Source organism: Neofelis nebulosa, chromosome 2 (assembly GCF_028018385.1).
Source record: "Neofelis nebulosa isolate mNeoNeb1 chromosome 2, mNeoNeb1.pri, whole genome shotgun sequence".
Classification (NCBI taxonomy): domain Eukaryota; kingdom Metazoa; phylum Chordata; class Mammalia; order Carnivora; family Felidae; genus Neofelis; species Neofelis nebulosa.
Genome location: NC_080783.1, coordinates 190142519 through 190167208, shown reverse-complemented (window position 1 = coordinate 190167208; position 24690 = coordinate 190142519). Strand labels below are relative to the sequence as shown.

Here is a 24690-nt window from a genome sequence, read left to right as displayed (position 1 = left end):
GCTTTGAGCAGTTAAGTAATTTGCCCATACTCTTAATCACTGTGTTAGACTGCCTCGTAATGAATGTGTGAGCAGGGGCCAAGTTGTGAGTAAAGAATGAGTGTGTCTGTGGTAGGAGTGAGTTTGAGTGTGTGTGTGTGTGTGTGTGTGTGTGTGTGTGCGTGCACGCACACACACACACACGTGTGGGAGGCTGAGTGTGCCAGACGTGGGTCCCAGAGGAGCAGCAGCTGTGGACACTGGGCGGGGCAGGGGCCCGAGCAGAGCCTGAGTCAGTCGCCAGGGCATCTCTGCCAATCTGACTTCCCGGCCCCGCAGTGGCAGCCTGTGCCAGGGCCCCCAGCTAAGGGATCCTCCCAGCTCTGGTATGGCCCCCAGCAGGCCCCTCACACAGTGGGCTGGGCCAAGGCTGGAGGCTGGCAGGAGGCCTGCGTGGCCTCCAGGGTACTTGGGGGTCTGCCCCAGTGTGGGCTCCCCAGGCAGGCAGGGCATATGAGAAGTGCGGGAGGGGGTCCACTAGCTCCGTAGTGATTTCAGGCCTCTTGTGACTCTAAACAGAACCACCTGGAGGGTGTGTGTATGCAGGCCGAGTGGGGGCAGCCAGTGGTTCCCATGCCCACCCCTGCCTTGGGGATGTGAGTCAGGCAGATGCCATGTCAGGCATTTGCAAGCTGGGCCTACTGCTACCCTGGGGTGGCGAGGAGGGGCCCCTCCAGCCTCACCCCACCCCCACCCTCACCCTTGGCCCAACTTCTCAGGACCTAAGCTGGAAGGAAGGAATTTTTGAGAGCCAGCTATCTCCCGTGGCCTGGGCCCGGCCCCCCACTGCCTGGAGAACTTGGTAAGCAGTGGTCTCCAGCCTCTCCAACTGCAGAACCATCCTGGCTGGAGAGCTTGAGCTTCTGGTGCTGGCCATTCCATCCGGGCGAGTGACCTCCTCACTCTAGGCCTCAGTATCGTGACTGGCAAAAGAGAAATGTTGTATTAAAGGGACATAAGGTGTTGCTGGCAGAGCAGCAAGTGGGGGGGCGGGGGGGTGGGGTGGGCAAGCAACAGAGATGGTGGTAGGAGCTAGAGTTAGACAAGGTGTTAGGATGAGCTGACACTTGAGCTGGGCTTTGAAGAATGGGAGAGTCTCCAGTGAGGTTCCTGGGGGGGAGAAAGGTGTTCTGGCAGAGGGGATACCCTGAGCAAAGGCTGGCAGGTACAGTGGTGGCTAGAAACCTAGCCTAGGACCCTGCAGGATGAGGTCGTGGACTCCCTCTCCTTTCTGAGGCCACATAATGATCTGATCAACATCTGACTCCTCCACTAGCCTGTGCAATAGGTACCTCATCTGTCTCTGTCACCTGCCACTCTTGTTGGAGTGGCCCGAACAGTATCTGGTGCATTAAAAGTGCTCAATAAATATCAGTTAAATAAATGAGAAGCTTCTCCCCAAACAAGATGAACTTGGGGGGCAAGTGCTTGTTCAACAGCCCCTGCAAGCGCCTCCAGAGGCTACAAAACAGTGGTTTGCAAAATGTGGTCCCGGGTGCATCACCTGGGAACTTGTTAGAAATGCAAAGTCTCGAGCTCCAACCCAAACTTCCTGGCCTGCAATGTTTTAACAAGCTCTCCAGGTTGATTCTGTTACATGTTAAACTTTGAGAACCAAGGCTCTAAAACTATGTCCACAGGTCCCCTAAGAGCCCCTGAAGAACCCATTTGCAGATGGAGAAGTTACAACTGTGGCCAAGCCTCGCCCCAAACTCAGATATTCTTGATCCCTTCCCTTTCCCCAGACCAGTCCAGGGTACAAAGGAGAGCTCGATCATTCGCCCTATCAGGTTTCGAAGATAGGAAACCCGGGGGTCTGGAAGCAGGGGGCGGGGCATTCCCCTCGGGAGTAGAAGGCGGGGCAAGGGTTCTGAGCCCCGCCCCATCCCCGTTGCCCCGGGAAACCCCGGGTTGTAACAATAACCCGCTGACGCGCTTCTGGGAGGGATCCTGCCGAGTCCGTGGGCGGGACAGCTGGGCTGCGGACCAATGAGAGAGCTCGGGCCCCGCCCCCGCGCCCCCTCCCCCAGCGCTGAACAGGGGGCGGGGTCGCTCCCGCCGCTCCTCCCCTGCTCCGTAGGCGGCGCTGTTGCGTGCGGGGGCTGCGACGGGGTCGCCCTGAGCCGGGAGCCCCGCGCCTCAACCCCCAGCCCACGGGCGGGGCACGCGGGAAGGCCGAGGATTCCGTGGCCGCGGGCGGGCACGCCCCGCCCTCTCCCGCGCCGGGCCCGCCCCCTCCCCGTCCCCCGCCCATCCCGAGGTGCAGCCGGCGCTGAGCGCGGCAGGCGCGGGAGCTGGCGCTGGAGCCGGAGCGGCGGCGGCGGCGGCGGCGGCATTCACGGGGCGGCGGCGGCGGCGGCGCGGGCTCCGGCACGGGCTCGGGCTCCGGCATGGTGCAATCCGGCCTCGTCCCGGGAGAGCGGGGCCCGCGTGCGGGGCCGGCGCCGGGGGAGCGGCGGCAACGACGGTGGCGGTGGTGGCTGCAGGCGCAAGCAGGCGGCAGGTGCTAGAAGCGGGGCTGGGCGAGGTGTGTGCCCGCTGGGCTCCGGGGCCGCCGCTCCCTCGCTGCCCCCATCTTTCCCTCTCTTCGGGATTCCCAGCGTGTCCAGCCCCCTGTCTCCGCGCCCCGGCCCATGGCGCCCCGCGGTTGAGCCGGCGCCGCCAGGGACCCCTCCCGCGGGCCTCCCCGGGGCGCGCAGATCCCGGAGCCGCCCGCCCACCCTCCGCGGAGTCTCCCTCCCTTCCTCGCCCGAGCCGGGCGGGACCATGGCTGCTAAGCTGCGAGCGCATCAGGTGGACGTGGACCCGGACTTCGCGCCGCAGAGCCGGCCGCGCTCGTGTACCTGGCCCCTGCCGCAGCCCGACTTGGCCGGCGACGAGGACGGAGCGCTGGGTTCAGGGGTGTCTGAGGGCGCCGAGGACTGCGGGCCGGAGCGCCGGGCTACGGCCCCGGCGATGGCCCCAGCGCCGCCGCTGGGCGCGGAGGTCGGACCGCTGCGGAAAGCGAAGAGCTCCCGGCGGAACGCGTGGGGGAACCTGTCCTACGCCGACCTCATCACCAAAGCCATCGAGAGCGCCCCGGACAAGCGACTCACGCTCTCGCAGATCTACGACTGGATGGTCCGTTACGTGCCCTACTTCAAGGATAAAGGCGACAGCAACAGCTCGGCGGGCTGGAAGGTGGGAGCGTCCGGCTGGGGAGGGGGGCTGGGGTCGCCGGCTGGGGATTCCAGGGGCCGCTAGGTGCGTCCGGGTTCCCAGTGAGCCGTCGGGAGGGAGGCCCCGGGGCACCCCTTGGGGTCACGGAGTGTGTGCCCAGGGAGTGGAGCTGGCCGGCAGACAGGCGGGGGCGTGCTGGGAGCAGCTGTGTGCGTGCTCTCGATGCAGGGTGGGAGGTCTGGTGAGGTGACAAGGGACTGCTACTTTGAAGCACCCCCGAGGGACACCCCCACCCCATCCTTGGCAGCAGAGCAGAGTAACCCATTTCCAGGCCTCGGGTATTAGGGGGGCCCCCTCTTCACCCCCACGAGTTTGCTTTGTGTGTTACTCTTGTTTTATACCCTCTCCACCCAGGGCACCCTCCTTAAAGAGCCGGAATAATGATTTGGGGCCAGCCCCTGCTTTCCCCCCAAGTCTTTCCCACTGTCCTCCCTGGAGCTGGCTCCAGGGTAAGGAAGGAGTGCCACCCTGAGCCCACAGTTCTTCCTGTGGTGTCAGGAGTTCACCCTAGGGCACCAGCCAGCCTGGGGTGGGGAGCTGGTCAGGTGAGCTGGGATCTGACCTCTCCACGGGGCAGCTGCTCTTCCCCCTTGCCTGGGTCAGCATGGTGATGACCTCTGCTGGTGTGAGGGCAGGGTATTGAGGACTGGGGATCTGTCCCTGCCCACCCCAGGCTGTCTTCCACTCTCCTGGCTTTCCCAGCCCAGATGGATTGGGAGGGGAGGGGAGGGGAGGGGCAGGGGCACCCCAGGAAGGCCTCTGTGCCATCCAGTGGAAAGGGGGGAGCCATCTTGGGAGAGGACAAGGGCTTGACTGGATTGTGGCCTCCAGACCCTCCTCTGGCTGTCTTGTCCAGGAATGGGGATAGTTGGTGCCTTTGCAGAAGGAGGAGGTTGTAGGGGCTGTGCCTAAGGCCTCTGAGCTGTTAGGCCTCCTGTGGGAGAGGGGTCTCTGCAAGGGGGGCTTGCCTAGATGGAGGGAGGGAGCTGTGCCTAGTGGTGGCTGCAGACAGGGTCAGGGGAAGGAGGTGTGCCAGAGGAGGAGGAGGCCTGTGGACGTGGACAGCTCTGGTTGCCCAGTGGCTGCCTCGTAGGGGTCACAGTGCTCTGACCTGGGGGCGCGTGACTCTCAGGCTTCGTGCTGGCTGCTTCTCTGTCTCTCTCTGACCACTATGGGGGTAGAGGCACAGGTTGGAGGCACTCACGTGAGTCTCCCTCCACACCCTCTCTCCAGTCCCCTTGGTCTCAGACCCCACCGGAACACTTATTCCTCCTAAGTGGGCACTGCTTTTGGGTTTTGCAGCTTTGCTCCCACCTCCCTCCCTGTCCCCATGCATTGTCCCACTGTTTACTTCTCCCTGTAGATTTCCTGTCCTCAAGAGCATAGCGTTTGGATGCCTCTTCCAGGAAGTCTTCCCTGACCCCTTTTAGCTAGCTAAGGACTCCCTCTTCTCTGGCCCTCTCCCCGCCTGTCACAGGGTTCAGTCTTTTGTGTCTTGTTTCATTTCCCTTCCCCACACCCCCTTTAGAAGACAGTGGCAGTGTGGGAGCAATCTCTGTGCCCACAGCAGCCAGCGTAGAGCCTGGCACTGGGGAGCCGTCAGTGCTTATCTGGTGAGAGTGTGAGGAAATGGGTGGCTGGTGCAGAAGATACTGAGGCTGGGGAGGGTACTGTGGGCCAGAGTAAGCTAGGAGGGCTTCTTGTAGGAGGTGGAACTCCGCTTGAGCTTGATGGATGAGGGCTGGTGGAGGACGCTGGCAAGAGGAGACATGGGGCTGGATGCTGGGGGAGAGCTGCCGTTCATGCAGGGTCTCGGGGTCAAGCCCCGTGCCAGGCACCTCTGGGCATCGTGTCCGGTGTCTCCTTTAGTGCCCTCAGCAGTCCCTGAGGTGGGTTTTACTGTCACCATTTACAGAGCTGGGCGCTGAGGCGCAGAGTGGAGGAGTGAACTGCCCAAGGTCACACAGTCGGTAGATGGGAAAGCTGGACTCCAATCCAGGTGTGTCTCCCTCCGAGGCCCCATAGTCTCTGGAATAGTGTCCTGCTGGCACTGGGTGTGGGAGGGGGACCCAGATGGCTTTTGAACAGGGGCAGGTCTAAATCCTAGAATGGGACTGGGAATGTGCTTGGAGATAACATAGTCCCATGAGTTCATTTCTCAGGCGGTGTGACTGAGGCCCCGGAAGGGGACGGAACTCCTTAGGTCGCTGGTGAGCGGCAGGCCTTGGATGACGGCCCAGGTCTCCTGCCTACCCACTGGAAGTGGTTTCCACTGCACCACGGTGCTGGGGACACACTGGTCCTCCCTGCACCTGGCTCAGGAAGGAAGGAGCCCTGGCAGGCGGGTCCTGAGCTGGGGCATGGGAGAGGGAGCCTGAGGCTTGGGCTTGTGACCCAGGCCCTGGCCGAGACCACCCAGGCACTGGATGAGGGCTGTTCAGGGGAGCCTCTGGCCTTTCTCATCTCATTCCCTCAGTGGCTGCCCTCATTCTGCCCCACCCCCCATCCTTTTCCTCCTCTCATTCCTGCTCCCCACCCCACCCCACCCCATTCCCATTCAGTCCCTCCAGGAACCCAGTGGAGGGATAATCCCCAGCTCCTGGGGCCAGTCTGTGCTTAGCAAGGCTTCTGTACACCTCAGGTGCCAGGCCTGGGGCTGGGGCCCATTGTTCCTTCCTCCCTCCCCTCCCCCACATAGGTGTTGCACCTGAATCCTTGGGGTGTACCAAACCCTGTATTAGATGGAGGATGGGGGACCAAAGGGGAAGGCGTCGGGCCTGCCTTCAGGATGCATCAGGGCTCCACACCCAGGCTGTGTATTTTACAGGCAGGAAGGGCTGCGGATGGGGGCAGGGGTGCAGGGAGGGCAGGTTAGACCCCCTGGGAGCCCAGGCAAACCCTCACAGAGAAGGTGGCACTTGATCCGGGCTGTCTTCATTGGGGGGCACAATTTGGGAGAAAGTCTCTCCAGGGATGTTGACTGCATACGCAAAGGCAAGGAGGTAGAACTGTACTAGACCATTGGGCGGGCCGGGCCAGAACCAGTAGCTCCTAGGGATGGCTGGGAGGCAGCACGGGAAAGGCGGAGCCGGCCAGATCAGGAAGGGCCCACATGCTTGGCCTTTGCCCTGTGGTCCCACCTCTGATGTGGGGAGGTAGTCAAAGGTGCTGAGGATAGAAACATGAGGAGGCAAGATCAGCAGCAGGTGACAGGACCCCCAGCAAGCTGAAGCCTGCAGAGAGGCTCGGCTTGGTGCTGGAGACCCCACCGAAGAGGCTGATAGTGTTTCCCTCAGGGTGGAGGGTCTCCAGGCCCTGGGTGAGGGCTTGGACAGGAGGTCCTCCTCCCTCTGCAGTGTCCTAGAAGTGTGTTTGTCCGACAACTGGGTAGAGCCTCCCACTTCTCGGATGCTCCAGCCCCATCTTCCCTGGTGCACAACTCCTCCAGGCAGCCTTCCAGGCTGCTATGGGTCCTGGTGCTCCTTCCATTTAGCGGCCCCTGGAGTTGTTCTTCCTGCTTTTGTGTTTCCTGGCTGCCAGCTCCCCTGAGAGCTCCCAGGCCAGGCCTGGGTCCCTCCCATTCCAGTCCCCAGGCTTGATGGGGGAGGAGCACAGTGGATGGGGACTTCCCTTTTCCCTCAGGGCCTGGAGCTGCCCTGTGGTTGGGGGATGGGGTCTTGAGGGGTGGTGCTACCCCCATCTGGCCGAGGCTGGCCAGTAGGTCTTAGGTGGGGTGGAAGGAGGGACCGATGGAGAGACCTCTGGGAGAGGGGTCCTGTTACAGCCAGGCTGAGCAGTAGTTGTGAGTGCAGAGGGCTCCCGCTTCTCGCCTCCTTCCAGCTTGCTCCAGCAGGGCTCCCTCCTCCTTCTTTGTCCTCCGGGGATCCCCAGCCCCAAGGGCTGGTGGGGGTGCGGGAGGAGGCGGTGTGAGCCCCGGTTGGGGGGTGTCCTCACCCCCCGCACTGCACGAGCTGGGGGCTGGCAGCTGCCCGCCTCCTGGGCACGAGCCCGTGCCAGCCGCTCCTGGCACAGTTGCTGGCACGCCCGGCAGACTCCCACGGCCACCTGCTCACACCCACCCACGAGCGCTGGCGCGCTGCGGGCCCTTCCGGCTTCCCGGGCCTCCCGGCGCCCCTCCCCCGCCGCCCGGCTCCGGAGCCCCCACCCCAGTCCTCTGCTCCCCGCCGGCCCCCTCGCTCCCCGCCAGCCCCTGGGCCCGGCCCCCTCCCTGCGCAACTTGGGGAGCTCTGGAGTCTGGGTTGCGGGGAGGCCCCCTGGGTTGCCGCGGGGAGAAGGGGGGACGCGGAGACAGACAGACGGACAGACAGGGTGAGGGCCCCGCCTGCCACCTGGCGCCGCTCCAGCGGGACGATGGCGGGCAGCGCCGTGCCAGGCGGTAATTGCAGACAGACTAATTTAAAGAGATGAGACGGTTATTTTTAACTCGTGTTAAGGTAATGAACGGCGCGGGGGGTTTGCGGGTTCGAAAGTTCAGCGCCCCCAGCCCCCACTTTCTGCGGGTTGGGGCCCCCCTCTCTGCACACACCCTGAGGACTCCAGCTTGGGGACTGACTGGAGTTGGGGGCCTCTGCCAGAGACGGGGCGGACTGAGAGGGCCAGGAAAGAGGCGCCCCCTAGTCCAGCGCAGATCCGTTCACATTCTGGCCACCATGTTTCCAGAGGTACTAGCATCCCTGTATCCCAGGGGGAGGAGTGACTTGCCCTGGGGTCACGTCCCTAGGAAGTGTCCGGCCTGGGACTTGAACCCCTTTCTGACCCCCAAACTCAAGCCTTTTCTGTGCCATTGGGGCTGGAGGAGGGGGCTCGTGTTTGGATCTTGAAAGGGTGCAGGCTCGTTCCGGGCAATCCACAGTCATGTCTTTGAGCAGCAGTTGGTAGTGGCCACCGCACAGGGTCCTGGGGGTTGTGGAACCCCCCTCTGTCTGGGTCCTCCGAGGAGTGGGGGTGGGTGGTCATGAGCTAAGTGTGGATATGAGCTTCTGGGATAGGACGTACTGGCTATAGCAGGGGAGCCCCCTCCTCACGTCACTGCCTCCCTTACCTGTGGGAGGCTCACCAGCAGCCCCTCCCTATTTGCAGCCTATGAGCTTGCCTCCCAGCTTGGGGGTGGGTACGCATGCCCCCCCCCCTCCTTCCACCTCCAAATCAGACTTCAGGTCTCCAGGGAAGGTGGGGAGTCATGGAACCCAACACTACTTTCCAAGCCTCCTTCCCCAGCTCCGTCCCCTTCTCACACACCCCTGGTGACTGAGTGGCTGCCCTCTGGGACTGCCCATTGTATTGCAAGACAGGTCTTAAAGTTGTTAGCACTTCCTTCCTTCTCCCTGGCAGTGGTCCAACCCCCTGGAGCATCACTTATGTCCTGGTATATTAGTTCAGCTGCTTGGGGTCAGCTGGAGCTGTGGAGTCGGAATTGCTGAGGGGTGGACAGAGCATCCACAGAGCACCCGTGAGGGAATGTGATCCAGTGTGTGAGCTGGAGCAAAGCTCTTCCCCATTCTGGTCCTTGGTGTTCTCTTGGGTGTCCAAAGGGCCTTAACTGGATCCCTGGTTCTTTCAGGCTGCAACTGACACTGTCGGGTTCTAGGAGCCATGAGGGGTTAGTTGGGACCCAGGGCACAAAGCACTGATAGGATTTCTCATGGGTGCAAGCATATGATTGATTGATTACAGGTGTGGATGGACTTGAACTTGGGATTCCTGCTTGGGGACGCCTCCCCTGCCCCTGGCAGTACCCAGGTGGCAAACATTGGACACAATGAACGGAGTGCTCATGGCAGTCTCAGCGGGCCCCCGGAGCAGGCAGATGGGGGGTGCAGGGTGCTGGGTGGGCATTAGCTAAGGCTCTGGGCCCTGGGTAGGGTGCTCAGGGGGACAGCTGGATCTGGAGCGCCCCCCTTCCTCCTGGCACCCTGGTTACCATGGAAACCAACTCCTGTTTGGGAGGGTTTGGCTGTTTGCTGCCTCTCCCCACCCCCCAACCCATATGTGGAGGTGGGAGGGGGGCCAGGTGGCGTGTGGGGGAGGGGCCTCCCACACCCTCCCCCTGGGGCCTCCCTCTTTGCAGAGAAACCTTTCTGGTCTCTAAAGAGGGGTGCCTCTTGTGGGAAGGGGAACAAGAATTAACGTCTGGGTGCCAGGCAGTTGGGCACTTCGCATACATTCCCTTTTTATATCGTCTCTGGATCCTGCCAGATATGTGTTAATAGCCCCATTTTGCAGTTGAGGAAATGGAGGCCAAGAAAGGTGAAGTCACTTGGCCAGGGCAGCATAGCTGGGATGAGGCCGAGCTCAGATTTAGACACAGACCTGTCTGTGTTCCCCCCTGTGCTGTGCAGCCTCAGCCCCACACACCCTAGTGCTCCTGTGCCCCGAGGCTCACTCATGCTCCAGAACCCTCTGGGGCTCCTCAGTTCCCCTGCGAGCCAACCAAGCTCAAACTGCTCTGTTTGGATCCCTGGGCCCTCAGCTGGCCTTGGCCAGGCCCTGCCCGCCCTCCTGCTTTCCCTGCTGCCTACGATCTCAGGACACCTTTGCATTTGTCACTTTCACACCCCATACCTGCTGCCGTTGTCAAATGCTCATCGAGGGAGCTACTGACTCATGGACTGATCCCTTGTGACACCCTTCAGAAACTAGGCTGGGTGCTTGGGTGGATTGAATACAGGCCCACCTCTCAGGTGATTCTGGAACCCACTACATCTCTCTGAGAATCCCTACCTTAAATCCTTCATTGTTGGCAAACGTGGTTGACGATCAGAGTCAGCCTGGAAGTTTTTAAATAAATAATACAGGTTTCTAGTCCTAGTTCAGTGGCTCTGATTCTAACAGGTCTGTCTAGTGATGGACCAGATCCTGAGCCAGTGCCTCAGGTGGTAGTGTCCCGAGCTCCTGCTTGTACCTCCCTTCTGCTCCCAGTGTAGACCAGCTTCTTCTCCAAGCAGGCGGCCCAGGTGAAGCCCCCTCCTCTCCTCGCTTTTTTGTTTTCCTCCAGAGAATTGAAAGCCATGCAGTCAGGTCCAAGGGACTGACTCCACCGCCCCGACACCTTCCCCCTCGCTTAGGAATCACACTGCATAGACACAGCTGGAGAGGATGAAACTAGCAGCCGGGGCTGACACCCTGTGCCACTGGGAGCCTTTGGCTACAGGAGGGAGGATGCATGTTGGTGTAAATTCTCAGCAAGCCTCTGGAACTGGACCAGTGAGGAGCTGAAAGTTACAGCCCCTGTTCTTTGATAGCTCCCTATGTGTACAGTGCCGGGTTGTTCCCACAGGGTCCAGTCCAGGGGCCTTAGCATGACACTCAGGGCCTTGGCTCCCTGGTCCCAGTCAGTCTCTCCAGCCACATCACTCCGACCTCCCGCCTTCTGACCCTCGAATTAGCCACACTGAACTATTCTAGCCGGGGATTCAACCGCCATGTGCCATTACACATGCTTTCATCTAATTCTCACGGCACCCTGTGAAGCTGGTACTGTGACTCTACCGGTTTTGCAGAGGAGGAAACTAAGTCTAGAGAAAGAAAGTGGCTTTCATTGTCCCCTGCTGTAAGTGACAGAAATGAAATTCCCCAGGGCTAACATCTCCCTAGCCCAGAGTGCTGGCCAGGCCTGTCCAAGCTGATCACACCCTCCCTGGGGGACGACTCCAGGGGTACCTGGCTCCCTTTCTCAGACAGAGCTCCCTGAGGGCAAGCCCCGAGCAGCCCAGTGTGGTGTTTTCTCCCCGCCCCCACGCCATTTGCAAGCCCAAGGCTGCTGACAGCTTCCTCCATTCACCTTAACTACAGGTGTAAGCCACCCAAGACAGTGCTGCTCAGAGGAACCAGACTGGCTCCCTGACCTTGAGTGGCCCACAGGTCAAACCGGGGAGGTAAGATGAGGACTCCTGAATTTGACTCAGGATAAAGATGTCTCAGGGTCATGAGGGAAGGCCACATAATGAGCCCTGGGTATTCGGAGAATACCAGATATTGTCTGGGGAACCAGACAAAGGAGGCCAAACCCTCCTTTAGGAGCCCCATGGGGTCCGGTTCTGTTGGTCAGAGCACAGCAGGACTCAAAGCTAGGGAAGCAAGCTGGGCTCTAAAGGAGAGCAGTCTTGAATATCAAGCCAGGGAGCTGGCACTCCACACTGGGGAGTGATACAGGCAGAGAGATCATTCGAGGATGATGCGGACAGGGGGAAAGACAGGCTTGGGCACCCAGTGTGGGCCTGGTACTGGGGTCCAGGGGAGAAGATGAGCCTGAGAGGGTAGAGGCCCAAAGAATCCAAGAAGCAGGCCTGAGGTCCCTTAAGGATCTTAGAAGTGAGACAGGGTGGTGTGCTTATAGGAGTCTTGGAGGCAGTGGGCAGGAGCAGAACCTGGCCCTGGGTGGCTTTGGGCAACTGAGCCTCAGTTTTCTCCTCTACAAAGTGGGATAATGATAGGACTTATGCCCGAGCAGATGTCATTACTGCTATACGTTGCTCTGAGAAAGGAAAGGAATCCCTTCCCCACTGCTGTGTAGGGCGGGGATCCTGGGCCCTGATCCTTGAGAGACACTGACTTGTGCGAGTGTATGTGTGTGCTGGGGGCCAGTGGTCCTTCCTCTGATGCCTCCCTTTCTGTCCGGAGGTGTCAGCTATTCAGGATAAGCTTCAACCTGCCCCCACTTGACCCACTGCTTTCTGGCCTGCAGAGCTTTCCTCAGGGCTTGGGAGGGAAGCAGGCAGGTTTTAGGCTCTGTATTTTCACAGATGAAGGCAGTGGTTTGCTCAAGGTCACCCTTGAACCCAGGGCTGCCTGCCCCTGGACACGGGCTTCTCTTTGCCCACTGGGGAGGCTGTGTGACCTTGGGCATGGCCCTTCCCTCTCTGGCTCTCTGGCTCTCTCCCATCCAGAGATCCGAATTCCCCTCCCCCAACACTCTGGGATGCTGTGTTGCCTCCTCCACCCCGTCTGTCCCCTCCCCCTGTCCTCTGCTGGCCTTGCCTTCTCTGTAACCTGAGCTGGGGCTGTGGGGGAAGGGGGCTTGCCCTCTGCCAGAGGCACCTGCCAGCAGAGCAGATGTGAGGGGATGGAGGCCCCCTCCCCCCAGGGGATCTCAGGCTCTTAGCCCAGCTAGGCTGGGGCTGGGGCATGCAGCCCTCAGCACACCCAGGCCTGGCCTCTGGCCTCTACACCCAGAGCTTACCCTGGACACTTGTTCATTTTCCAGCGGACGTTCATGCTCCAACGTGTCCCGCAAAGACCTCTCAGTATCCAGAAGACAGATGGCAGATGAGGGCTGGTGCCCCGGTCTGGGTGGGCTGCCTTGGGCTCCTGGAGCCCCTTGGCATGGGGACAGAGGGCCAAGGGCAGCCCCTGGGGGAGAGGCCAGTGTCTGTGCGGGTGGCCGTGCCCCTGGGAGAGCAGATGGTTCTCTTGGCGCTGTGCCCACTCTTCCTCTTTCCCCCCTAGGAGCCAGCCTACAGGGCTGGGGCACAGCTGCTGGGCCCTCCCCAGAGCTGGGCCCAGGGCAGGGCTGGGTGAGGTCACCGCAGCTGCTCCCAGGGCCTGGGGCAGGGCTGTAGGGAGGTGCTGCCTACAGAGGGGACAGGGCTCAGATTGAGGAGAGATAGGGAGAGGCCTGAATGGCTTTGCATCTAGGGATCCCCGTCAATCTTGAACGAGGGAGGCAAACGTCTGCGGAGGAGTTGATGAGCCAGTATGGACAGCAACTCCCTCCCTCCCACTCCTACCCCAGGCCCACCTGGGAGCTTCTACCTGGCCTGGGCACCTCCTTAGAGGCATCTCAGGGTGGGAGGAAGAACAGGGGCCCTGGGTGTGAATTCCGGCAGCACCACTTATACCACGTGACCTTGGGCAGCTCCAGGTGTCTCTCGAAGCCTCAGTTTCTCATCTGTGAAATAGGCACACTGAACCAACACAGAGGCTTGTTAAAAAGACAGTAAGATTTTAAGCGTTGTGGCAGCATGGCACGTAGCACACGATGAATGTTCAGTAAATGGTGGTTTCTCTCCTCCCTTACTTTGCTAAATTCTCCCGAGGGTCCTGGAAGCGCTGGGGAAGAGCAGGGAGGGGGCAGAGGCAGCTAGAGCTGGCGGGGAAAGCAGGGGTGAGGATGAGGAGGCCAGGCCTGGAGCTCTGGCCTGAGGTTTTGCTGAACAGCAACAGCACAGAATTGCCAGGTCTGAGCGGTTCACAGCCGCTGAGAGCTCCGTCCTGTGTGTTGACTTATTATGAGCCAAGGGTTGCTCCGCAAAGTTCAAGTAGCGAGGCCAACTCATACACACTCACATTCTGGTTGGTAGTTCTGTTTCTCCGCAGTGGCGCTGAGGTAGGAGCGGCTACCTTTGGGACTTGCAGAGGGAACTGGAAAGAGCAGGAACCAGCCAAGCAGAGACAGAAGGAGGGCCAGAGGGAACAGGAGTGTGCAGAGACATGGCGGTGTCAGACCTCCAGGGGGGCTGGGGCCCAGCAGGGCTGAAGGGAATGCGGGTGATGAGGCGGGAGAGCCTCAGAGGGCCCGTGTATGTCAGTCTGGAGTCGGACCCAAGCCCACAAGTGATGAGAAGCCATGGGCTTTTGGGTAGAGGTGGGCCTCGACTTCTGCTGGTTTGCCTGTACCGGGCTTGGCGTATGGGCTCCGCTATCTCTGGGGTAGGCCTGGGGGATGTCTTGGGACCTCATGCCTTGCATTCGACATTTTGCTCCTCCTGGCCCCTGGCTGCCCACTGCTGTTCCACCGCTGACCCCAAGCCCAAGCACCTGTTGACACCTGTAGGCCTGATGCCCCCGCCACCTGCCCTCCTCCGCTACAGACCCTACTACCGAGGATTTGCACACGGCCTCAGGCCTCTCCAAGTCAGCCCGTTCAGCCTGGAAGCCTGTCGGTGCCAAACACCCCAGCTTTAGCCCAGGTGGTAGAGCAAGTGACCCTCAGAGAGACTGTGACTCCAAGACAGGCGTGTGTTGCTGGCCAGCCTGGGGCCCCAGAGTGGGGTGTGGCATAAAGGTTGGGACGGGGGCTGCTCCTAGGGCTCTGAGTCAGGGAGGGGATGAGATTCTTGACAGATAGGTTCTCATCCAGGTCCCAGCCTTCCCCGTGCATATCACGATTGTTACCCTCTTTTATAGGGGAGGCCCAAGGTCCCATGAATGAACTTGGGATTCCCACTCTGCTCCCCACCTTTCTTCATGCAAGAAGGAGGGGGAGGGCAAATGTGAGTCATGGAGGGCGCCAGAGAACTCACACGACCCCAGGGAGGCACTCGAGGGAGGAGCTGGAGCTGGAGCTGGATGGTCATCACCATTGGGTAGGCGAGGTCCGCTTCCTGAGGGAAGGGCTGAGCTAAAGCTGGGACAGTGGTGAAACCTGGAGAGATGTCCAGACCTGGCTTTGGGATTGGGCGGATGGACAGGAGACCTAAGACTAAACCCGGGAGGGTCCTGGCATTGCCCAGATGTCAGGAAGGCCAGGAGGTAGCACGGGACTCGTGGTGGGTGGGGGACACAAGACTTGGGTCTCCTGCCTGACGAAATCCGGGAAGCTTGGGCTCGAGAACCAAAGCGGGGATGGCCATTGGGGTGGGCAGCAGGACGGTGTCCCTGCCACGTGGGGGAGGGCATGGGAAGAGCCCTGGCTTTGGAATCCAACAGCCCCGAGACCCGGACCTGGCTCCATAACTTCTCAGTTTTGTGGCCCCGGGAGTCATTGAGCCCTTAACCCTCCTGAGCGCAGTTTCCCCGCTTTGTAACATAGCGGTACCTATTGGCAGAGTGGTTATCAGGCTTGAAAGAAGAAATGTGTCTAAAGAAGCCAGCCTGGGTCTGGCACGTGGTAGGTAATGGTAATGCCCTTCTCCTGCCTTGGTATTTGAAGCACGTGTCAGTGGTGTGCTAGAGCTGGCTTGCATGGGCTCATAAGAGCCAGTCCTGCACACTTTTCCCAGTTCTATAGTCAGTGATGTCATGCTGGCAGCTTCAAGTTGGCTGCGATGGGAGTATCCATGCCGCAGAAATCAGCAAAAGCTACAAATCAAATCGAGTGGGATCTTTTCTCTACTGGAGAGCTGGAGGAAGTCAATCCTGTGGGCCCTTTTTAGCCCGAGAGGGACTAAATGGAAAGTGGCTGGGCAGAGCAACCTAGGACTCCAGGTCTGCGGGCCCTGTAGGGCCGGTGGAGATCGGACATAGTCATAGCGCCAGGCAGCCCTCTGTAGGCAGGGGACAGGGACATTGCCACATTCTCCCTCCCCCTCCCCCCCCCCCCCCCCCCCACCCGCCACCGTCCTGGGGCTCTGGCAGGCTCTGGCTTGGAGGAGGAACAACGGATGGGGTGAGCTATCAGAGAATGGAGCTGTACTGGGAGGAGAAATGAGGTTGTAGTGGAAGATAAACGAGGTTGTACTGTCAGGGAATGAGGTGGTACTTGGAGGCAAGGTGAGGCTGCATTATTAGATAAATGAGGTTGTACTGTCAGGGGATGAAGAGTACTTGTAGGAGAGATGACGTCCTGCTGGGCTAGTCGGGTTGCACCGTCAGAGAACACAGCCCACCACAGGCAGAAGGAGAGACTCCGACTTGGAGGATAAATGAGGGTGTCCCGCTGGATAAATGAGGGGGCCCGTCAGGTGAATGGAGTGCTGTTAGCAAATGAGGTTGTACTCGCTGGATAAATGGGACTGGTGTGCTGGATAAATGGGGTTGTGCCGTCAGATGAATGCATTACTGCTCGTGGGCGAAGGGTGTCCTGGGAACAGATGAGGGTGTCCCGCTGGATAGATGAGCTGCCACCACCAAATGGATCAGACCCTGTCCGTGAGGGAGGCACCGTCAGCAAGGACAAGGTTGTTCTCTTCCCACTGGAGCGTCTTCCGGCCCGGGTGGGACAGGCTCTGAGAAACCTTGGCCGAAGCAAGCCCTGGATTACTCCAGTCTATCTGGGCAGCAGGAGGGAGCAGGATGGGGGCTGGGGAGGGCAGCCGCACGTTCACCTTGCAAGGCCTTCTTCAAGTCTCTCGGAAGCCCTTATCCTTCTCTGCAGTTCCCTCTGGATCGTACTGCTCCCGACTTGTTCCATCCCATGCTTGTCTCTTGTCCTGCGTTCCCTTCTCTCAGCCCAGTTTGGGGAAGCCCCTCTCATGTGCCAGCTACTCTGCGCGGTTTCCTTTCGTTCTGCCTGCAACACGGTGTTAACCCCCCTTTACTATCTCTCTCTCATTCGTTCAACGAACATTTATGAAATGCCTAGTATGTGTCAAACACATGGGGTATGGTAAAAATGGACAAAAATCCCTCATGAAACTTATATTCTAATATGAGGGGAACCAGATGATAAGTAAGTACAGGGGTGTCTGGGTGGCTCAGTCAGTTAAGCGTCCAACTCTTGATCTTAGCTCGGGTCATGATCTCACAGTCTGTGAGTTCGAGCCCTCCTTCGGGCTGTGTACTGACAGTGCAGAGCCTGCTTGGGATTCTTTCTCTCCCTCTCTCTGCATCTCTCTCTCTCTCTCTCTCAAAATAAGTAAAAAAGATTAAAAAAATAGTAAGTACAGAGTATAAATTATACATTAAAAAAATTTTTTTTAAACATTTATTTATTGTTGAGAGAGAGAGCACAAGCAGGGGAGGAGCAGAGAGAGAGAGAGGGAGACCCAGAATCTGAAGCAGGCTCCAGGCTCCCAGCTGTCAGCACAGAGCCCGACACGGGGCTTGAACCCACGAACCATGAAGTCATGACCTGAGCCGAAGTCAGACGCTTAACCGACTGAGCCACCCAGGTGTCCCTAAATTATACATTTTATATGATTGATATATGAACTTATTAATGTACAGATATATATAAATTATTAATTTAGAAAGTGATCATTGCTTTAGAAAAATTTAGAGCAGGTAAGGGGGCCAAGAAATGGCAGGGAAGAGGAGCGAATGGTGGTCAGGATGGGCCTCACGGCAAAAGACGGTATCTGAACACAGACTCGGAAGAGAGGAGAGATTGATGTGGGTGTCTGGGTGAACGGTTTTCCCCTGAGACAGAGGCCCCAGGGTGGGATTGTGCCTAGCAGGTTCAGGGAACAGGAGGGAGGGATCAAGCGGGACAGTGTTAGGGGAGGAGTCTGAAGGGTCACGGAAGGTCTTGGCAAGGTCAAGGTGGGTTATGGCAAGGCCTTTGTTCTTTACTCTGAGATGGGGGGGCGGGCATCAGAGGGCTCTGGGCAGCACTGGACGTGATCCAAGTTATATAAGGGATCACTGTGACTGCTGGGTGGCGGAGGGCTTTAGGGAAGCTAGGGTGCAAGCAGGTTGCTGTTTGAGGAAATAGAGGTTCAAAGCACCTTGCTCCAGAGTTGCACTGCCATGGAGCCCAAACTGGAATCCAGACCCAACACCAGAGGCCATGGACTTTACCCTGCATCAGCCTCCTCTCCCAGGTGGGTGAAACCCCAGGGGACCAGCTGCCCTAGCCCAGGCTCTGAGGGAGAGTGGGATGGGCATGGATGTAACCCACTGTCCCTTCCCTCTCCCCCGTGACGGCCTCCCTCCTGCTAACCTGCCCCAGGCCTGCGTGGAGGTGCGGGAGGTGTGAGGCCCCAGAAGCCAGGCCCAGCTCTGGGCACAGGGGAGCCCGGGCATGCCGGGGCTGTGGCTGTGGTGGCGGGTTGCTAGGTGACTCCAAGAGGGAGCCCTGGTTACTGCTGCCTGGCAGAGGCGCCTCCCTCCTCTGCCGCCCTCACCTCCTCCGTGGCCTCTGGCCTCCCAGGAGGCCTTGTGGGTGAGTCGTGATCTGCGCTCGCCACTGGATCTCGGCTGAGAGCTCTGACTGGTACCAGGTGGCTGGGCCCTGAGGAGCCAGACGGGGCTTCAGGACTGGGACTTCCTCAGGGGCCACAGCCCTGGTGCACACCTGGTACCCAGCTCCACAGTCAGAGGGCTAGTCCTTGCCCAGCCCTGGGCCACCTCCCTGGGTGACCTTGAGCGAGGTACGGCAGCCCTCTAGGCCTCAACTGCCCCATCTGGCCTGCAGAATCCCCTCCACAGGGGCCTGGTTTTCGGTGAGAGGGCCAGGGGTGCTGAGCCGGCCTAGCTCCGGGCACCCCATCCCCGCTCCCTGGTGGCTTGAGTGTGTAACACTCAGTTTTGCATTGGATTCCCTATACCAACAGAGTTCCCCTACTTACAAAAAAAGAAAAAAAAAAAGTTTGAAAGCCTCTGGACTGGACGATTTCAAGAACTCACAGTGTCAACAGTTGGCACAGCTCATCGGTGGCCAGGTGGGGGAACAGGCCCGGAGAGAAGGACAGGCTTGCCCAGGTGAGGCTTGGGGGAGTGGAAAGAGCACCGTGCTGGGGGCCAGGAGGCCTGTGCTCAAATCCCTGCTCTTCGACCGGGTCCTGGGCAACCTTGGGCAAGTCCTTTCTTCTCTCTGGGTTGGACCAGCAACGGTTTCAGACTGGAGCTCAAGCCCCCAGGGGTACCTGGCCAGGCACGGAACAGAGTGGGGAAGGGTGCAAAGCTTCATAGGCCCAGATCATATGCTCTTGGTACAGATAATCTAAAACATTATTTTTATATTCACGAAACTTAGATGCATTATGAAGTACAATGCAAAATCCCCCTGAATGCTAGAAATGGAAGCACAAGGCTTAATAGGAAATTTTGACCTTGCAACGTGCCCCCAGTCCTCCCCTGCTGCCAGCTTCTAGGGATAGTTTACATGGAAAGTTTGAGAAGCACTAGAGTACTGGCTTCCTAAGATTCTTTGGAAATTCCCTGACTTGTTTCCCTCTCCCGTGGTGGAATGTGATGGCCTTTAGTCTCGAAGTGAGACTAACCCGAAATCCACACCTGGCTCTGCCATTTGAACTGTGTGACTGGCAGCTTACTTAGCCTCTCTGAGCCTTACTTTCCTCATCTTGAGATAGGGATCACAATCCCGGACTTGGATGGAGTTTGATACGTGAGATAAAGTGCTTATAACACCTAGGGCTGAACAAGCAGGTACTGAGTAGGTGCCAGCACTTGGCAATGTCCTTCCTTCTCTCCTGCTGCCAGCACTCAGAACCAGGCCGGCACATAGTGACATTGATCATTGATAAAGAGTTGTGTTCCCTGACCAACCTCCAGCTGGAGAGGCTAGGAGGTGGAGCCTCTGGTAAGCCAGACAGTCCCATGGGGAGAACTGAGGCCCCTGAGGCCTCTGAACACAGGTGTGGAGGAGGGGCTAGGGAGCCAGGTGTAGGGGCAGGAGTGGGAAGGGGGTATCTACTTAAGGGAGCACCATTCCCTGGGGGTCTAGTTCCCCTCTTCTCAGGGCCCCAGGAGAAGCCAGGCAGGGCAACGCTGAGAGGGGCCTTGGAGTTGTCACCTCCCACGACCAGAAAGTGCCAGCGATAGAGAGCTGGGGTGGGGGTGGGCAGGGCTTGAGGGGTCAGGTCAGTACCTAGAACTGGGGTGAAAGTGGAAGTATATCCTGGGTGACAGGAAGGACCCCTCCTTACGGAGACTGATGGGAAGGAGGCAGGAGGGAGGGCCCTCACCCGTCAGTGGTTATGGGGCTGGGCAGAAAAATGAATTACGATTAGGTCCATGAACTGGCTAGATCTGGGTAGTACCTGGCATTGCTGCCTGTGGGATCCTGGGCAAAATTACATCATGCCTCTGGGCCTCTGTTCCCTGGTACAGTGAGATGGGGTAATGCCAGCTTCCCAGACTTGTTGGTGCCTACCACAGTTATACTCAGGACACGATATTAGGGAGGTAGAGACAGAGCAGGTCTGTTGGGTGATCTAAGAGTGTGGTCTTCTGGCCAGAGTGAGGGCTTTAACCAATGTTTGCAAGCACCTGGTGCATTCACCGATCGGTACCCACACACATGACCTCAGGTAGTGATTTTACAGCTTTCTGAGCTTTCATTTCACTGAATGGTGCCCATTTTTGCCAGAGTAGTTCACTGAGGCCCTGAGGCTCATAGAGATTGAGTCAGTAGCCCATGGTCACGTAGCTAGGTGGCCGAAAAGAGCTAGGCATCCCGCCCAGCTCTTCTGATAGCCAAGCCCATGCTGTTTCCACGGCAGTGCCTGAATCCGGAGGTCAAGGCCACTAGGTGGTAGGTGCCCAGGCTCAGCATAAGTTCTACTCCTTCAGGTGCCTCTGGGGAGCCAGGTCATTGGAGCTATGGCCCCCTCCCCACCTTCTTTGCAAAAGCGGGCCATGACATAGGGAGCACTAGAGGCTGGCACAGCAGAAATTTAGAAGAGAGGGTGTGCAGGGTGGCAGAGACAGAGCCCAGGGAGGTACCCAAAAGGGCTGTGTAGCCTTGGACAAGCCACTTCAACTCTCTGAGCCTTGATCTTCTTGTTGTAAACGGGGATTATGCCACTTGATTCGTGGGGACTTTGTGAAGCTTCCACCAGGAAGGGGCTTTTGGGAGCACAGTTACTGTGCGTCAGGTGGTCAGGAAGGGAGGGCGGGCTGGAAAGCTGGGCTGGCCTGAAGGTGGGCACTGTGTAGAGGTGGGCTCTGAGGTCCCCAGGGCTGATGGATGTGCTCTGAGGAGCTTGCCGGGATCCAAGACTTCTAAGGGTTCACAGGGGCTCACAAGAGTTGGGGGAAATTTTGGAAGAGTTTCGGGCCCATACCCACCTTAGAGACCCCCAGCGTATTCCGCTTTCCCTGGCCAGGCCCTCCCAGCAAAGGGTTAACAGCCTTCTCTACCTGCAGTTGCATTTTAAAGACACGAAATTAAAGCAGGTAATTTATTCTCCCCACACACGAAAGAGCAATTAGTTCTAAACAGGGCTTAATCAGTCACCGCGAGATTGATTTCTGGAGCCCTGGGTTTTCGGGCTCCTGGCGCCATGCCAGGCTGGGGAGGGAGGGGGCAGACAAATGAGCCGCGGAGGCATGAGCCCTTACATAATCTGCTGGGGGGCCCTGGCAGCCTGGCTAGCCCCAGGCGGGGCGGGGCTGAGCTGGGGAGAGGGGGCCCTGCTTCAGCTCCCTGAGAGTAGCCCTCAGGGTTCGGCCAGGCCTCCTGGGAAAAGGCCAGGCCCAAAGCTCCAGCCCCACCCTCTGGGCAGTGGAAGGGGGGCGGTTCTGGGGTAGAAAAGGTGGGTATTCCTGTCCAACCTGGTACTTACACCTGTTCTCCCACACACACCCCCCCCCCACCCCCACCCCCACCCCCGACCCCATCGACCCTTCATTTCTGTTTGCTCCCACTGCCCGTTCTGGCCCTTCTACTTCCTCTCTCGCTTTTCTATTTTCTCCCCCTCCTCTTTTCCATCACTTCCTCCTCTTTTCCCATGGTCTCCTTGCATCCCACTCCCCCACCCATGTCCTTGTCTCTGGCCACAGAACTCCATCCGGCACAACCTGTCGCTGCACACCCGTTTCATCCGCGTGCAGAACGAGGGCACGGGCAAGAGCTCCTGGTGGATGCTGAACCCCGAGGGCGGAAAGACAGGCAAGACCCCGCGGCGGAGGGCCGTGTCCATGGACAACGGGGCCAAGTTCCTGCGCATTAAGGGCAAGGCGAGCAAGAAGAAGCAGCTGCAGGCACCTGAGCGAAGCCCCGATGACAGTCCCCCAGGCGCGCCAGCCCCGGGGCCCGTGCCTGCCGCTGCCAAGTGGGCCACCAGCCCGGCCTCGCACGCCAGCGATGACTACGAGGCGTGGGCCGACTTCCGCGGCGGCGGGAGACCCCTGCTCGGGGAAGCGGCCGAATTGGAGGACGACGAGGCCCTGGAGGCCCTGGCGCCGTCGTCCCCGCTCATGTACCCGAGCCCGGCGAGCGCGCTGTCGCCCGCGCTAGGTGCGCGCTGCCCCGGGGAGCTGCCCCGCCTGGCCGAGCTGGGGGGCCCGCTGGGCCTGCACGGGGGCGGCGCGGGGCTGCCCGAGGCCCTGCTGGACGGCGCGCAGGACGCGTACGGGCCGCGGGCCCGGGCGGGGACGCCCGCCTACTTTGGCGGCTGCAAGAGCGGCGCCTACGGCGGGGGCGGGGGCTTCGGGCCTCCGGCGCTGGGCGCGCTGCGCCGCCTGCCCATGCAGACCATCCAGGAGAACAAGCAGGCCAGCTTCGCGCCGGCCGCCGCGCCCTTCCGCCCGGGGGCGCTGCCCGCGCTGCTGCCGCCGCCGCCCGCGCCCAGGCCCGGCCCGGTGCTGGGCGCGCCCGGGGAGCTGGCGCTGGCGGGAGCGGCCGCCGCCTACCCTGGCAAGGGCGCGGCCCCGTACGCGCCGCCGGTGCCCTCGCGCAGTGCCTTAGCCCACCCCATCAGCCTTATGACGCTGCCCGGCGAGGCGGGCGCCGCGGGCCTGGCGCCGCCGAGCCACGCGGCCGCCTTCGGGGCCCCGCCCGGTGGCCTCCTGCTGGACGCGCTGCCGGGGCCGTACGCGGCCGCTGCCGCCGGGCCGCTGGGGGCCGCGCCCGACCGCTTCCCGGCCGACCTGGACCTCGACATGTTCAGCGGGAGCCTCGAGTGCGACGTCGAGTCCATCATCCTCAACGACTTCATGGACAGCGACGAAATGGACTTCAACTTCGACTCGGCCCTGCCTCCGCCGCCGCCTGGCCTGGCCGGGGCCCCGCCCCCCAACCAGAGCTGGGTGCCGGGCTGAGGGCCGCCTTCCCTCGCCCCCGGGCGCCCCGCCCCGCCCCCAAGGGGCTTCTGTCTTCCCGTCCTGATCCCCTGGGCCCCATCCCCATTCCAGCTTCACGGGGTGGGGTGGGGTGGGGGGATCCGGGAGGCAGCCCCAGGTCTGCTAGAGAAGTCCCTCAGAAGTTTACCCCTGAGGGAAGTGATAGGGAGGGGCTGGGGCACCTGCCATTCGTGCCCAAACTCCTGAGACCCGCTCCACCTCCCTCCTGGGGCAGGAAGCCTGGGCGGAGCGGAATTTCGGGCTGGGTGGGAGTGGGGACCAGCCAGGCGGGCTGCTCTGGTCGGCGATGCCAACCGGGAGATGTGGCACGGGGCCAGAGGCGGTCTGAATCTTCGTTTCATTTGTGAGGGCCGCGACGGATAGCCCACCCCAAACTCCAATCTGATTCCCGACTCACACCTTCCCACTGGTCTTAGCCCCACCCACCCAAGCCAGGAACCCCCTCCCGAAAACACCCACGCCTACCTATTGGCTGTTCACCCTGAGCTGTTTCCCTTTAGCCCTAAGCCACCCTTAGAGCCCCCATACCCATGATTCAGCCCCTCCCTCCTAACCCTGCAGGCCCTAACTTCTCCTCTCCTCTCAGGTTGGAGTCAACCCCCCCCCCCCTCACTTCCCCCTACCCCCCGTACTGGTCTCAGCCTCTCCAGCAGGTCTCAGCTCCGGATCCACCCCCCAAACCAACACCCCTTTCTCCGTTCCAGTCCTGCCTCCTCTCCCGTATTTATAAGTGTCCGGTCGGGGCGGGCTGTGGGCGCGGCGTCCCCGGCGCATATCGTAGGCAGTGTACCGTGGCCGTGCCGTCAGCGTGTGCGTGTGCGTGTGTGCCGTGTCGAGGCCGTGTAGAGTGCATTGTACAGCATATTTTCATGAATAAAATTGTTTTAAATATTTCCCGCGCCTTGGGCTAGCAGGGGTGGTGGTGGCAAAGGAGGATAATTGGCAGGAATCGTTGCGGGAAGGGGGTTGTCCCTGTGCCTGAGCCCCTATTGTGGTTTTGTGTCTCAGTATATGTCAGCGTTCACTGATGCCTGTCTGCTCAACACACATTGGTTAAGCGCCTACTGAGTTCTGGACGCTGGCGATGTGCCTGTGTGGAGCTCTGCACCTGTTTGTGTGAACATATGCATGCAGGAAGTTTCTGGTTTGGGGAAATTCTGTCCTGAATACATAAGCCTGAGAGGTTGGGAGAGAAGGCACAGATATTCATTGAGAACCTGTTCGTGTCGGGTCCTGCATTAGGTATGATTTTTGTTCCCATTGTACAGATGAGAGAAGAGGACCTGAGAGGGAGAATGGTTTGGGAAGGCCTGTTGGGATAATGGAAGGGAGGCCTTTGGAGGCACACAGACTTCTCTTTGAATCCGCTCCCTGCCACTTGCCAGCTCGGTGACCATGAGCAAGTTTTCAACCTCTGTAGTCTTACTTTTCTGGTCTAGACCACAGAAGAGTAGCATCCCAGAAGGTGGATTTCGGCTGAAGAGGAAATGAGGAAGGTATGTAAAGTGCTCAGCCCTGCACTCATTCATTCATCCATCCATGGAAGCTTCCGTGGGCATCTTTTTTACTTTTCCCTCATTCCCCATAGTGAGCGCCTTTAAGTGCCAAGGTCTTGCACCAAGCATTGGGACTGCCAGAGAGAGCATCATAGGCACAATGTCTGCCCTCAAGTAACTTAGAGGCTCAAGGGGACACAAGTGAGTAAACAGGAGATTATCGATCAGAGCTGTGATGAATGGAGGAGACAGGCTGTGGGAATGAATG

At 59.7% G+C, this 24690-nt stretch overlaps 1 protein-coding gene across 1 annotated transcript; it reads left to right on the top strand.

The window, feature by feature from the left end:
• The first annotated feature begins 2161 nt into the window (after nucleotides 1-2161).
• Nucleotides 2162-23036, top strand: FOXO6 (forkhead box O6). Its single transcript, XM_058717831.1, has 2 exons — nucleotides 2162-3219; nucleotides 21625-23036. Exons 1-2 carry the CDS (start codon nucleotides 2806-2808, stop codon nucleotides 22882-22884), a joined length of 1674 nt encoding a protein of 557 aa, XP_058573814.1. The 5' UTR covers nucleotides 2162-2805; the 3' UTR covers nucleotides 22885-23036.
• Nucleotides 23037-24690: the final 1654 nt, after the last annotated feature.